Here is a 15,000-nt window from a genome sequence, read left to right on the forward strand (position 1 = left end):
GAGGGAGAGAGAGAGGGAGAGAGGGAGGGAGAGGGAGGAAGAGGAAGAGGGAGAGAGGGAGGGAGAGAGGGAGGGAGAGGGAGGAAGAGGAAGAGGGAGAGGAAGAGGGAGGAAGAGGAAGAGGGAGAGGGAGAGGGGGGCAGAGAGGAGGGGAGAGAGCGAAAGAGGGAGGATGTAAGAACGAGGAGGAGACTAAAAAGAAGAAAAAGAAGAAGAGGTGCCAGAGGAAGGCGCCCCGACCCCCAGCCCCCGTGAAGGCCTTCCCCCGACCCGCAGGAGCCGACGTCCGCGTGAGCAACGTGCTCTTCGTCGCCGACCCCGACTTTCGAGAGCAACAAGGTCGGGGCGACGGCCTCGAGTCTCATTCCTTCTACTTTTCCTACTTCTACTTCTACTACTTCTACTACTTCTACTACTCTTTACCATCATCTTCCTCCTCCCCCCCTTTTTATTTTTCACCCTCCACCCGTCATCATCACTCTCTCCTCCTCTTCCTTTTCTTCCCCCTCCTCCTCCATCACCACCATTCCCCTCCTCCCTCATTATCACCACCATTCCCCTCCTCCCTCATTATCACCACCATTCCCCTCCTCCCTCATTATCACCACCATTCCCCTCCTCCTTCACCATCAACATTATTCATTATTCCACCACTTTTTTTTTCTCTTTCCCCCTCATCTCCTTCCTTCTTACTACTGTCTATCATCATTATCATCGCCGACACCTCCATTTGCTTCGCCATTTTTATTCGTACCACCTTCGCCCCCCCCCCCCCCCCTCCTTCTACTCTCCTTAATCGCCTTAAGCCCTTATCTCCCCCCATCCCTCTCCCTTATCTTCATCACCCTCTTCCCTATTCCTCCTTCGTGACCTTAAAATCCGGTGGGAGGTTAATGACCCCTTGGACTAACCGGGACCTGCTTGCCTTTAATCTTTCTCTTCTCTTCGTTTCTCATTTACCTTCTCTTTCTCTTCTCTTCGTTTCTCCTTTACCCTCTCTTTCTCTTCTCTTCGTTTCTCATTTACCTTCTCTTTCTCTTCTCTTCGTTTCTCATTTACCTTCTCTTTCTCTTCTCTTCGTTTCTCCTTTACCTTCTCTTTCTCTTCTCTTCGTTTCTCCTTTACCTTCTCTTTCTCTTCTCATCGTTTCTCCTTTACCTTCTCTTTCTCTTTTACCTTCTCTTTCTCTTTTACCTTCTCTTTCTCTTCTCTTCGTTTCTCATTTACCTTCTCTTTCTCTTCTCTTCGTTTCTCCTTTACCTTCTCTTTCTCTTCTCTTCGTTTCTCCTTTACCTTCTCTTTCTCTTCTCATCGTTTCTCCTTTACCTTCTCTTTCTCTTTTACCTTCTCTTTCTCTTTTACCTTCTCTTTCTCTTTTACCTTCTCTTTCTCTTTTACCTTGTCTTTCTCTTTTACCTTCTCTTTCTCTTTTACCTTCTCTTTCTCTTTTACCTTCTCTTTCTCTTTTACCTTCTCTTTCTCTTTTACCTTCTCTTTCTCTTTTACCTTCTCTTTCTCTTTTACCTTCTCTTTCTCTTTTACCTTCTCTTTCTCTTTTACCTTCTCTCTTACCTTCTCTTATTCTTCTCTATCTTTTTCCCCCTTTCTCTTTTTTTTATTTTCTCCTCCCTTTCCTATGTTTCTCTCTTTGTTTTTCCTTCCTACAATTATTATTCTCTTGTGGCCTTCCTCCTAATCTCATTATACCTCATCATCGTTTTCATTTTGTTTTCTTCTTGTGCTTTGTCTATGAAGTAGTTTCTATTGTTCACCTCTTCCCCCTTAACTTCATCATGCTTTCCATTCACACTATCACTCCCCCCCCCCAACCCCATTCCTATCATTATCATTATCATTATCATCATTATTATCATTAATATTATTAGTAGTAGTATTAGTATTAGTATTATTATTGCCCTTTCTTTTCATGCTCTTCCCACTTTCCCTCTCATCATTCACTTTAACCCCTCTACATCACCACCACCACCCTTCCCTCCCCCTCCCCTTTCCCTCGCCCTTCCCCTCCCCTCCCCTTTCCCTCGCCCTTCCCCTTCCCCTTCCCCTTCCCCTTCCCCTTCCCCTCCTCCTTCCTCCTCCCCAAGTGCGTCACTCCTCCAGTGGCCTTTAAATGTGCACCTCATTCATCCCGCTGCTAAATATAAATAAAACATTAACATAATCCCTCCCCCCTCCCTCCCAGCCCGGCCCAGTGTCACTCGGAGCAACATTTAGCGCGAGCCGGACCGAGCTGACCACTTATATTACGCATCTTTGCACGCACGCACGCACGCACGCACCCATATACGGTTACCCGGCACACTAAGTCAATCTCCCGCCGAATAGGTCTACCACAAACAAACATTACATACATACATACACACTACGAACGAACGAGAGAGAGAGAGAGAGAGAGAGAGAGAGAGAGAGAGAGAGAGAGAGAGAGAGAGAGAGAGAGAGAGAGAGAGAGAGAGAGAGAGAGAGAGAGAGAGAGAATTATATATATTATATATGTAATTACATATATATAATATATATACTTATAATATATATAATTATATATATAACATATAATTATATATATATAACATATATAATTATATATAATACATATAAATATATATAACTAATATAAATATAAATAATATATATACATATATTATATATACGTATATATATATATATATACATATATTTATATATACGTATATATATATATATATACATATATTTATATATACGTATATATATATATATATATATATATATATATATATATATATATATATATATATATATTTATATATATGTATATATATGTATATATATATATATATATATATATATATATATATGTATATACATACAATATAAAATATTTATATATAATATATATACATAATATAAATAAAAAAAATATATAATATATATTATATATGCACACATGTATAAATACATACATAAATATATACATATTCATATATATAGTCATACATACATACATATATATATATATACATACAAACATTTTCATAAACACACACACACACACACGTGTGTGTGTGTGTGTGTGTGTGTGTGTGTGTGTGTGTGTGTGTGTGTGTGTGTGTGTGTGTGTGTGTGTGTGTGTGTGTGTTTGTACAATTTTATATATACATTTATATCTATTCATACATATGTGTTTAAAGGTGTTTTTTGTTTTATATATGTATATAAATATATATACACATACAGACATATACACATATGTATACATATATACACACATATACATATATACACACATATAAATATATACATCTATACATATACATATACATATATACACATGCATACATATATACACCATATACATATATACACACGCATACATATATACACACGCATACATATATACACCATATACATATATACACCATATACATATATACACACGCATACATAAATACACACGCATACATATATACACACGCATACATATATACACACACATACATACATATCCATAATATATATACATATATATACATATATATACATATATATATATATATGTACACATATATATATACATATACATATATGTACACATATATATATACATATACATATATGTACACATATATATATACATATACATATATGTACAAATATATATATACATATACATATATGTACAAATATATATATACATATACATATATGTACACATATATATATACATATACACCTACATATATACATGCATATAAATATAAATATATATACACACTAATTATATAGATATATACATACAATTATACACATATATACATATATATAAAAATACACATACATCTATACATATATATAAATATACACATACATCTATACATATATATAAATATACACATACATATGTGTACATATATAAAAATATACATATAAATATACATATATAAAAATATACATACACATACATATATATACATATATTTACACATACATATACATATACACATACACATACTCAGACATATACATATACATGAATATAAATATACAAGCATACGAATGGTAAAACACTCTTTCGTTTTGATACTATAGTAGATTTGAGGATGGACTCCAGGTGGATTTCGAAACTGTAGTCTCACTTTCAGTAAATTTAGTTTTTGCATTGTGGGGTTTTCTACTATACATGCATATACATAGACATATAAATACATACACATAAATATATACATATGCAATATATACATATAAATATAATGCAATATATACATATACATCATATATAATATAAATATATACATATGCAATATATACATATAAATATAATGCAATATATACATATACATCATATATAATATAAATATACACATATATATACATATACATATATTCATACACATATATATATATATATATATATATACATTCACATATATAATATACATATATATATAATATGTATTCATATATGTGTATAATATGTATTCATATATGTGTATAATATGTATTCATATATATATATAATATATATCCATATATATATATAATATATATTCATATATATATAATATATATTCATATATATATAATATATATTCATATATATATATATATAATATATATTCATATATATATATATATATAATATATATTCATATATATAATATATATTCATATATATAATATATATTCATATATATATATAATATATATTCATATATATATATAATATATATTCATATATATATATATATATATATATATATATATATAATATATATTCATATATATATATATATAATATATATTCATATATATATATATATAATATATATTCATATATATATATACATAATATATATTCATATATATATACATAATATATATTCATATATATATACAAAATATATATTCATATATATTTACATAATATATATTCATATATATTTACATAATATTTATTCATATATATTTACATAATATTTATTCATATATATTTACATAATATTTATTCATATATATTTACATAATATATATTCATATATATTTACATAATATATATTCATATATATTTACATAATATATATTCATATATATTTACATAATATATATTCATATATATTTACATAATATATATTCATATATACATAATATATAGTCATATATACATAATATATAGTCATATATACATAATATATAGTCATATATACATAATATATAGTCATATATACATAATATATAGTCATATATACATAATATATATTCATATATATATAATATATATTCATATATACATAATATATATTCATATATATATAATATATATTCATATATATATAATATATATTCATATATATATAATATATATTCATATATATATATAATATATATTCATATATATATATAATATATATTCATATATATAATATATATTCATATATATAATATATATATATATATACATATATATAATATATATACATATACATGCATACATGAACATGCATGCTTGTGAGTGCTTTCAGTTTCTGAATGATAAACAGATTTAATTCCCTATCTATGTAAACATATACAAAGCATCTATCAAATGTTGAGGCAAATAAGGATTTTCAAAAATCTCTTATTAGGTTTTCGTGTTTATATTTGGCGAGCGCCCCTAAGCAATTTTACTGCAATCCTTCGTTTCTGATACCCAAATACCAAAACATCGACATGGAACTGCTGCCTTAAATACAAATGAAGATATATATTTACAATACAATGAATGTCTATCAATATTATTATTATTATTATTATTATTATTATTATTATTATTATTATTATTTTCATTATTATTATTATTATTATTATTCATTATTATTATTATTATTATTATTATTATTATTTTCATAATTATTATTATTTTCATTATTATTATTATTTTCATTATTATTATTATCACCATCATTATCATCATCATCACTATTACAATCATCACTATTATCATTTTCATTATCATTATTATTATTATTATCATTATTATTACCATTATCATTATCACCATTATAACAAGAATAATAATAAATAAAACAATATATATTTTTAAAAATGCAGAATTCAGTTTTTGCAAGAGTACTGATGCCAAATATGCAACTCTTACCAGCCAACTACAGCTAAGAAAGATTCAGAGGGAGTAGGGAACTCGAGGGAAACTAACAATACTTTTACATTAATTTTTCATCTCTTTTAGATCCCACAGACTATCATAATTATAATTTCTAATGTCATCACCATCATTATTATTACCACCATTATCATCATAATCATTGCCATCACAACATATCATCACTACCCTAATTATCATTATCATTATCATAATTATCATCATCAATATTACCATCATAATCATCATCACCACTAATGCAATTACGATTATCATCACGATCACTATTATTGATCTTATCAGTACCACCATTATGGTTCAGTCTCGTGGACATAACACATTTCTTCATCCTAATGTAACAAATCATTATCATAATTACCATTCGATTTTCACTGCACTGCTGTTCAATTTTGTTTGCCTTATCCTGTGGTGTACTTCAGGTCACATGATTCTTTGATAATCACTACAGTATCACGATGACTTATGCAAAAACCTTTACTGCTGACTCTTTATCTGATTACACAAACAGAACCATCTCTCAGCCAACCACTTTCTTTTTTTCTTTTTCTTGCAGGCCAAGAACAGCATGATAATACTGAACATGTTTGTGCAACCAAGATTTTCTTGTATCATTGCACAATACAAATAACACAACAGAAAACAGCCACTCAAGACTGCCTTAGATAATAGTTAAAACAATGACAATACAGTGATAATACCACATCATTCCTGTTTACATTTTTAACACATCTAAAGATAATACCTACTTCCCCAGGCTGTCTCACCAAGGCTTTGAAAAAAAAAAGCCTACATCATTAGTGGTAGGGGGGAGGGGGAAGGTAAGGAGAGGAATGGGGAAGGGGGAAGGTATGGAGAGGAATGGGGGAGGAGGAAGATAAGGAAAGGAAGGGGGGAAGGGGAAGGAAGGGGGGAAGGGGGGAAGGGGAAGGAAGGGGGGAAGGGGGAAGGGGAAGGAAGGGGGGAAGGGGAAGGTAAGGAAAGAAATGGGGAAGGGGAAGGTAAGGAAAGAAATGGGGAAGGGGAAGGTAAGGAAAGAAATGGGGAAGGGGAAGGTAAGGAAAGAAATGGGGAAGGGGAAGGTAAGGAAAGAAATGGGGAAGGGGAAGGTAAGGAAAGAAATGGGGAAGGGGAAGGTAAGGAAAGAAATGGGGAAGGGGAAGGTAAGGAAAGAAATGGGGAAGGGGAAGGTAAGGAAAGAAATGGGGAAGGGGAAGGTAAGGAAAGAAATGGGGAAGGGGAAGGTAAGGAAAGAAATGGGGAAGGGGAAGGTAAGGAAAGAAATGGGGAAGGGGAAGGTAAGGAAAGAAATGGGGAAGGGGAAGGTAAGGAAAGAAATGGGGAAGGGGAAGGTAAGGAAAGAAATGGGGAAGGGGAAGGTAAGGAAAGAAATGGGGAAGGGGAAGGTAAGGAAAGAAATGGGGAAGGGGAAGGTAAGGAAAGAAATGGGGAAGGGGAAGGTAAGGAAAGAAATGGGGAAGGGGAAGGTAAGGAAAGAAATGGGGAAGGGGAAGGTAAGGAAAGAAATGGGGAAGGGGAAGGTAAGGAAAGAAATGGGGAAGGGGAAGGTAAGGAAAGAAATGGGGAAGGGGAAGGTAAGGAAAGAAATAGGGAAGGGGAAGGTAAGGAAGGAAAGGGGGGAAGGTAAAAAAGGAAGGACAGGGGGGGGAAGGTAAAGAAAGGAAGGACAGGGGGGGGAAGGTAAAGAAAGGAAGGACAGGGGGGGAAGGTAAGAAAGGAAGGACAGGGGGGGAAGGTAAAGAAAGGAAGGAAAGGGGGGAAGGTAAAGAAAGGAAAGACAGGGGGGGAGGTAAAAAAGGAGGAAGGGTGGAAGGTAAGAGACAAAGGGGAAGGGGAAGGGAAGGAAGGGAAGAAGGAAGGGAAGGGGAAGGTAGGAAGGATGGGGAGGGGAAGGTAAGGCAGGGATGGGGAGGGGAAGGTAAGGCAGGGAGGTGGGGAGGGGAAGGTAAAGGCAGGGATGGGTGGGAGGGGAAGGTAAGGCAGGGATGGGGTGGGAGGGGAAGGTAAGGCAGGGATGGGGTGGGGAGGGGAGGTAAGGCAGGGATGGGGTGGGGAGGGGAAGGTAGGGCAGGGATGGGGTGGGGAGGGGAAGGTAAGGCAGGGATGGGGGGGGGAGGGGAAGGTAAGGCAGGGATGGGAGGAAGTAAGGAGGGAGGGGGGAAGGTAAGGCAGGATGGGAGAGGTGCGGAGGGGAGGGGAAGGTAAGGCAGGGATGGGGAGGGGAAGGTAAGGCAGGGATGGGGAGGGGAAAGTAAGGCAGGGAAGGGGAGGGGAAAGTAAGGCAGGGAAGGGGAGGGGAAGGTAAGGTGGGGAAGGGAGGGGAAGGTAAGGTGGGGAAGGGGAGGGTAAGGAGAGGAATGGGGGGAGGGGAAGGTAAGGCAGGGAAGGGGAGGGTAAGGAGAGGAATGGGGGGAGGGGAAGGTAAGGCGGGGAAGGGGAGGGTAAGGAGAGGAATGGGGAGAGGGGAAGGTAAGGCGGGGAAGGGGAGGGTAAGGAGAGGAATGGGGAGAGGGGAAGGTAAGGCGGGGAAGGGGAGGGTAAGGAAAGGAATGGGGAGAGGGGAAGGTAAGGCGTGGAAGGGGAGGGTAAGGAGAGGAATGGGGAGAGGGGAAGGTAAGGCGGGGAAGGGGAGGGTAAGGAAAGGAATGGGGAGAGGGGAAGGTAAGGCGTGGAAGGGGAGGGTAAGGAGAGGAATGGGGAGAGGGGAATTCACCTTGGGATTTAAGCAAAACAATGAAGAGTTGTTTTGAGGAAGCAACTTTTGTCATCAAAACCTATTCATCATCAATTACATTTTCACAGCTATTTCTCAATGACTCACCTTGAGAGCTGCTAAACAATGATTATTCACAGGAGCAATTTGTTATCACCTTGAGGATTGTTAAACAATGACTATCCTTGTGAACATTCTATTATTACGTTCAATCTGCCAACAAAGGCATACTGTTGCTACCATAACCAATTCTGACAATCAATTGGAATTCCCCATTAATTACTAAAATCTAATGAAAAATACTATAGACCATATGAAACAGCAAAGACAATTATTACATACACTGTAACACAAAAAAAAAAAAAAAAAAAAAAATAAATATCTCTAAAGTGTGTATATAGCCTATATACATAACTTAGTTTATGACTTGTTCTGATAAATCTTCAGTTCAAAATGTAGGTTATCTAAAAGATCAATCCAATTAACAAAATACCTTAAGCCACTGCTGCTACAAATTTAAAACAAAAACGTTACAAAGTTCAGATGTGACCACGTGATTGAAGTGCTGTATGCGCTTACAGCACTCCAGCAGCACCCTAGAAGCTGCCAGCAAGTACAGTATATTCTCGCAGGATAGGGTTTGGACTATTTTCTGACAGTAAACTCCCTTTCCCCAAAAGGTTTATTTATTACCCTATCGTCTATGGGCAATATATCAAATTTGCACTCTGTATGAGAAGCTTAAGAAATAAAATGCAAACATGTAATGTCCATTGCCATTTTGTTCTATGGATTTTCTTTACACACTGATGGCTCCACAAATACTCAGCCACCAAGGAGTCAATTAGAAGGCCTGTGTAACATCACCTGCTTTCTCCTCTCCTCCAGCTTTAGGGTGACAAAAAATTCTAATCCTATTAACAACAATACTGTTAGTTTTGTCACTGAAATTATGAGTATCATAATCTTATCAACACTATTAATGGAAGTAAAAAATTAATATTCCCAATAATCAGGGCCAAGGGTAAACAAGTGAGATAGGTAGAACACGTAACTGCCTCCTTGGTAGTCAAGTATGTATGGAGTTACTTGTGTAAACACAATTACTAAGCTAAAATCCCAGTGAGCATGTGGGTTAAATTGCCTTAATTGGTAACAGAATGTCAAGGTGTTTTTGTTAAAGTTTGCTTTCATTTTCCAGCCGTAACTAGCATAAACAAGTTGAAAGATAATGAGCCAGAATATAGCTTAATTTTTTAAAACAAGACTTGCATTCATCTGAGACTAAGTCCTACGAGTGGCCTCCGTGCCTTTAGCCCTCTGGCAAAGGCCAACAAACCTCCACAACAAAATATTTATCAAAAGAACCTGGACAGATTCCTTATTTGACAGAACATCACAAGAGTGACCTTCACCCATTATTTTGACTAAATATATGTTGAAGATTTGTTATCCTTTTATCCTTTCCTCAAAGTGTTGAAGACAGACACCACGGCAATTGCCTGAGTTCCTGCAGGTATATCTTTAGCAATAGCTGGTTTACCTTTACTTTCTGGAGAAGTGAAGGTTTTTTCTGGTCTTTTAAACCATCCAATATGAACGAACACTATCAAACAGAAAAAAATCTGACTGGTAATTGTTCTTGTACTGATTTTATCAAATAAAACTGAATGGGGTAAAATATATGAGATCAATGCAGCCTATATTTTAAACATATATGCTCATTCTATACGGCGTAATTAATTTCATGAAAGCTAAAATATTGAGTAAATTCACATTCTATGCTTATCATTAGCATTTAAATATTGTACTCCAACCAATTTTTTCTGTTAAACACGTGATTTACAAGATTAATGTATAAACTGGTTAGGGAAATACTGTAATCAGCAGGGGATTCAGGGGTTAAGTCCCCCAGATAAGGAAGGTTATCGGCTCGTACGGCAATCTTTGTGGCAGTTCATGCATTTAGGACGGGGTTCACGTGTTTGTTAGTTCCAGTTGGGGACTCAGTCTCTGACAGATGTTGTTCTGTTGTCATCTTTTATCCCTGAAATCAGCGAGGTTTTACATCCTTCCTTCCTTCCTTCTTTGGTTAATGGTTTAAAATTAACTTTGTTCATCCCAGCTCCAATCCTCTCCCCCTCTATGGTTAGGCCCCCCAAGCTTGTAGGCATTCCGTTAGAGACCACAGAAAGTATTGAGGAGTGGTTGTGAAATGGCCAATGTAATGATGAGCAAAGTTCCATTTTAACGGCCATTGCAAGCGTCTGCTGAACATTTACTAAAACAAACTACAAACTGCTCTTATAACGGCAGGGCTTCATTTTTGCTTGTGTTCTGTGTTGCCTTGCCAAGAAATTCCAGCCCAATGACACTTGATATACACAAATTTTCTTCTCATTCAATACACTTTCATTGCCTACTTTACTATACTTAACTGCCTCTATTATTACAATTTCTGCTTTCTTTTCCTTTGTTTTTTTTTTTTTTCTCCTTCTTAGCACTCATACTAAAATCATTGAAACACACAGTCCTAAAACCAAACCAAAAATCTGAAAAATCAGGTCATTAGCCAAATCCCCTGAAAAATACAGTAAGGTCTTTAGCATTTTCACTGGCTCCCTATTGCCATGCACCTTGCAATGGGTACTTGCATTGCTTTGTTGCTCAGGTATGTTGCTACAGCCCAGGTCAAGGTAAACGGGGTAATGAGGTTCCTTGCGGACATCTGGCGCATACAAAGGCACTCAAATTGGAAATCGTAAATGCAACAGAACCCATAAACACTTAACGACCGTCATATCAGAAATATGGAAAAAATCTATTCGGGGGGAGGGAACCTACCGTTTTCCCATGAATATTTCCCAAAGAAAGCACCCAAACCCTGGCTTAAGCCATCGTCGCACCACTCACCTTAAAATATCCTCCTTGATAGAGGGTGTCGGGGGGGCCGAAGATGGCCACCTCCCACTCGAAGAGGTTGTCCTCGTTCAGGAGTTTGACGCAGAATCCTTCGACGGGCTCATCCTGGAGGCTCTTGTACTCCAGAGACAGAGCTCGCACTGCGCTGCTCGAGGGCTGCATAGCCATGGCCTCACTCACACGCAGACGGAATTAAAAAAAAAAAAAAAGGCACTCGAAAAAATGTGGGTGTGATACGTGTCTTTCCTGGAGTATTATTATTATTATTATTTTTGTTGTTGTTGTCGTGATTGGGCTTGACTGCCTCTGACTCTCTCTCTCATTCACCCTTCCCTCCTCCTCGCTCGCTGGCGCGCCTCGCCCTCCTCGTCCCTTCCAGCCCTCGCTCTTGCCTCGCGCTCGGGGCTCCCGGGCTGCTCCTCCTCCTCCTGCAGCGTCCGGCGGCAGCTGACGTCGCCGCCAAAGCAAAGATCCCGAGCGAGAGCTCCGTCGCCTCCTCACTCGGCCCGGCACATGCCCTGCCCTCCTGCTGCTCCTTCTCTCGTGCTGGCCTCCTGCGGCTGGCCCTCAACGCCTGCGGTCCAGGGGCGAGGGAGGGCGCAGGGCCTCCAGGGCAATCCGAGGCCACGACACCAGCTGCTCCTCACACGGGAATATGGCGGCTCCGCGACGCCCGACGCGCTCTCGCTGGGGCTCTTGCCGTGGCTGCGCTGCGCCTCTGCTGGTGGCCGGACGGACGGGCGTGCGGTGGGGCCGAGGGCGAGTCCTGAGGTCCGGTCCAAGGCTCGAGAGAGGAAATCGGGAGAAAAGCGTCCGTGAGGAAACTACCACCACCGTGACTGATCGAGAACTGAAAACTTATCGGATTGCTGGTCAAGGCTGGCCAGATGCAGTCGTCGTACGGCCTTATCTCTCTCACCCTCTCTCTTTCTCAGAACTGCCTTGCCTTTCCTTGGAAACTTGGAGTTCGGAGAAAGTAGAACTAAGTAAAATCACAATAGATTTATTTTCTCAGATGCATGTATAATGTCGACGGATTTTCCAGTGAATCCCTCCAGATTTGACGCGCGCCGCGCTGTCGGGCGTACAAGCAGGGTACTGTAATTGGGAGTTTGGGTTATTTGGTTATTGCACGTTTCCTGAGTATTTTCCACTACTCAGCCCTGATACTGTGATTGTGACCCAGAGTTCGTCTCCTTTGCATTCAACAGTGCAGTTGAAGTTACTGCGAATGACACAGGGCCTGACTGGCAATCGAATGAATGAATTTAACATGTAGCCAAACACGCAATAACTCATTTTCCAATAAATTTGACCTCAAAATGGATTGCCTTACAATGCAGGTGCAACTCTGCAGGTAAGTAATGCATCGTTTGAACAGTTAGACAATCATTATGTTTGATGCGTCACCCACACCTCTGTACTTGCCAAACCAACCACGCACTCAGCCAGAGCTGTGGATATTTCTAAATATTTCCTGTGTAAATGGCGTAACACAACTCGACCAATGTTTCCTTGACTGTCTTCCATGCGTGAACGTGTATTCTATAGGAATAATTTATATTTTCTTGTGCTATTCTGCAGAGAAACATTAGTAAAAATAGTTTGGCTTGGTCCAGTTATCTGTAAGGGGGGCGGGTTCAATGACCTCTCCTCATCTGTCAACTCAATCTAAAGCTGGAAATAAACTCTTGTATTTTTCTTCATTTCAAAAGCAAGAACTATTTTTCTCAGGGTGTAGATATCTAGAATTGAGGTTATGTGTGTCTATAATGTTGAATTTTACCATTTCTCTTCTGACGGGGGTGAATGACTCGACAAATCCGATAGAAATTACAGTGAAAAAATAGTCAAAAACACATTTTTGATTTTACTTTCATATGCAGTACATCGGTAAATCACTTCTAGAGCCAACAGTGAAGACTATTAAAATCTCTATCACATAGTTCATTTCTTTCTGTCATTTCCATACTTATGAACCTTATTGCAATAACCTTTACATAAATCAGTGTTGAATATATTAAAATCTCTATCACATAGTTCATTTCTTTCTGTCATTTCCATACTTATGAACCTTATCGCAATAACCTTTACATAAATCAGTGTTGAATGTCAATTTATTATGTTTAAGGTCAGTTTATTATGATTTTCACTTTTAAGATAATCTCACAATGTCATTTTAAATTAAAAAACTGTTTTTTGTCGTTTGTAAATCGTAAGAGCTCTTTTTAACCTTGGAAGATTAACTTAAGAGAATGCCTTTTAGATCTTTATCATTATGGGTGGATGTATGCTCCTGTGTATGTATGTGTATGGGTGTATTTGTATGTACGGTATTGTCTATTTATCTCACTTGCCTATTTACTTACCCATTTATGTATGAATAAACGTGTGTACACATGTATACATACACAAACACACAAACACAGAAACACACAAACACATACAAACAACAGACACACACATGCACACACACACACACACACACACACACACACACACACACACACACACACACACACACACACACACACACACACACACACAAACACGCACGCACAGACACACACACGCACGCACGCACGCACGCACGCACGCACGCACACACACACACACACACACACACACACACACACACACACACACACACACACACACACACACACAAACATGTACGCGCACACACATATATATATAATATATATATGTATATATATATATATATAGAGAGAGAGAGAGAGAGAGAGAGAGAGAAAGAGGGAGAGAGAGAGTTTTCGTCTAAATATATATCCAAAACATCTGTATATCTATGAATTGTAATCATACGGGCGCGCGTGTGTGTTAGGCTATATATACAGTACATGCTTATATAAACCCACATATTTACGTGCACCCGCGCTCACGGCTGAAAGCTCTGTAATGAGTTCCCCCCCCCCCCCCCCGTCTTGGTCCGAAATATGGCGCCCATCACTAAGGTCTACATTAGTATATAGTATATATAGCATAAGTATACAGTGTATATAGTATATGTAATTGTATAATTACATAGCATATATAGTATAATTACATAGCATATATAGTATAATTACATAGCATATATAGTATATATAATATAAGTACATAGTATACATAGTATAAGTACATAGTGTATATAGTATAAGTACATAGTGTACATAGTATACATAATATAAGTACA

The 15,000-nt window shown here is 37.3% G+C and overlaps 1 protein-coding gene across 1 annotated transcript in view; it reads right to left on the minus strand.

The window, feature by feature from the left end:
* Window positions 1-11,974, minus strand: part of LOC125044590 (ubiquitin-conjugating enzyme E2 R2-like) — a 72,478-nt gene extending 60,504 nt beyond the window's left edge. Inside the window, exon 1 of the mRNA XM_047641319.1 lies at window positions 11,796-11,974. Coding sequence (XP_047497275.1) covers window positions 11,796-11,972 — 177 coding nt within the window. The 5' untranslated portion in view covers window positions 11,973-11,974. The remainder of the gene's footprint in view (window positions 1-11,795) is intronic.
* Between the last annotated feature and the right edge of the window lie 3,026 nt (window positions 11,975-15,000).

This window comes from Penaeus chinensis, chromosome 36 (assembly GCF_019202785.1).
Source record: "Penaeus chinensis breed Huanghai No. 1 chromosome 36, ASM1920278v2, whole genome shotgun sequence".
Lineage (NCBI taxonomy): Eukaryota > Metazoa > Arthropoda > Malacostraca > Decapoda > Penaeidae > Penaeus > Penaeus chinensis.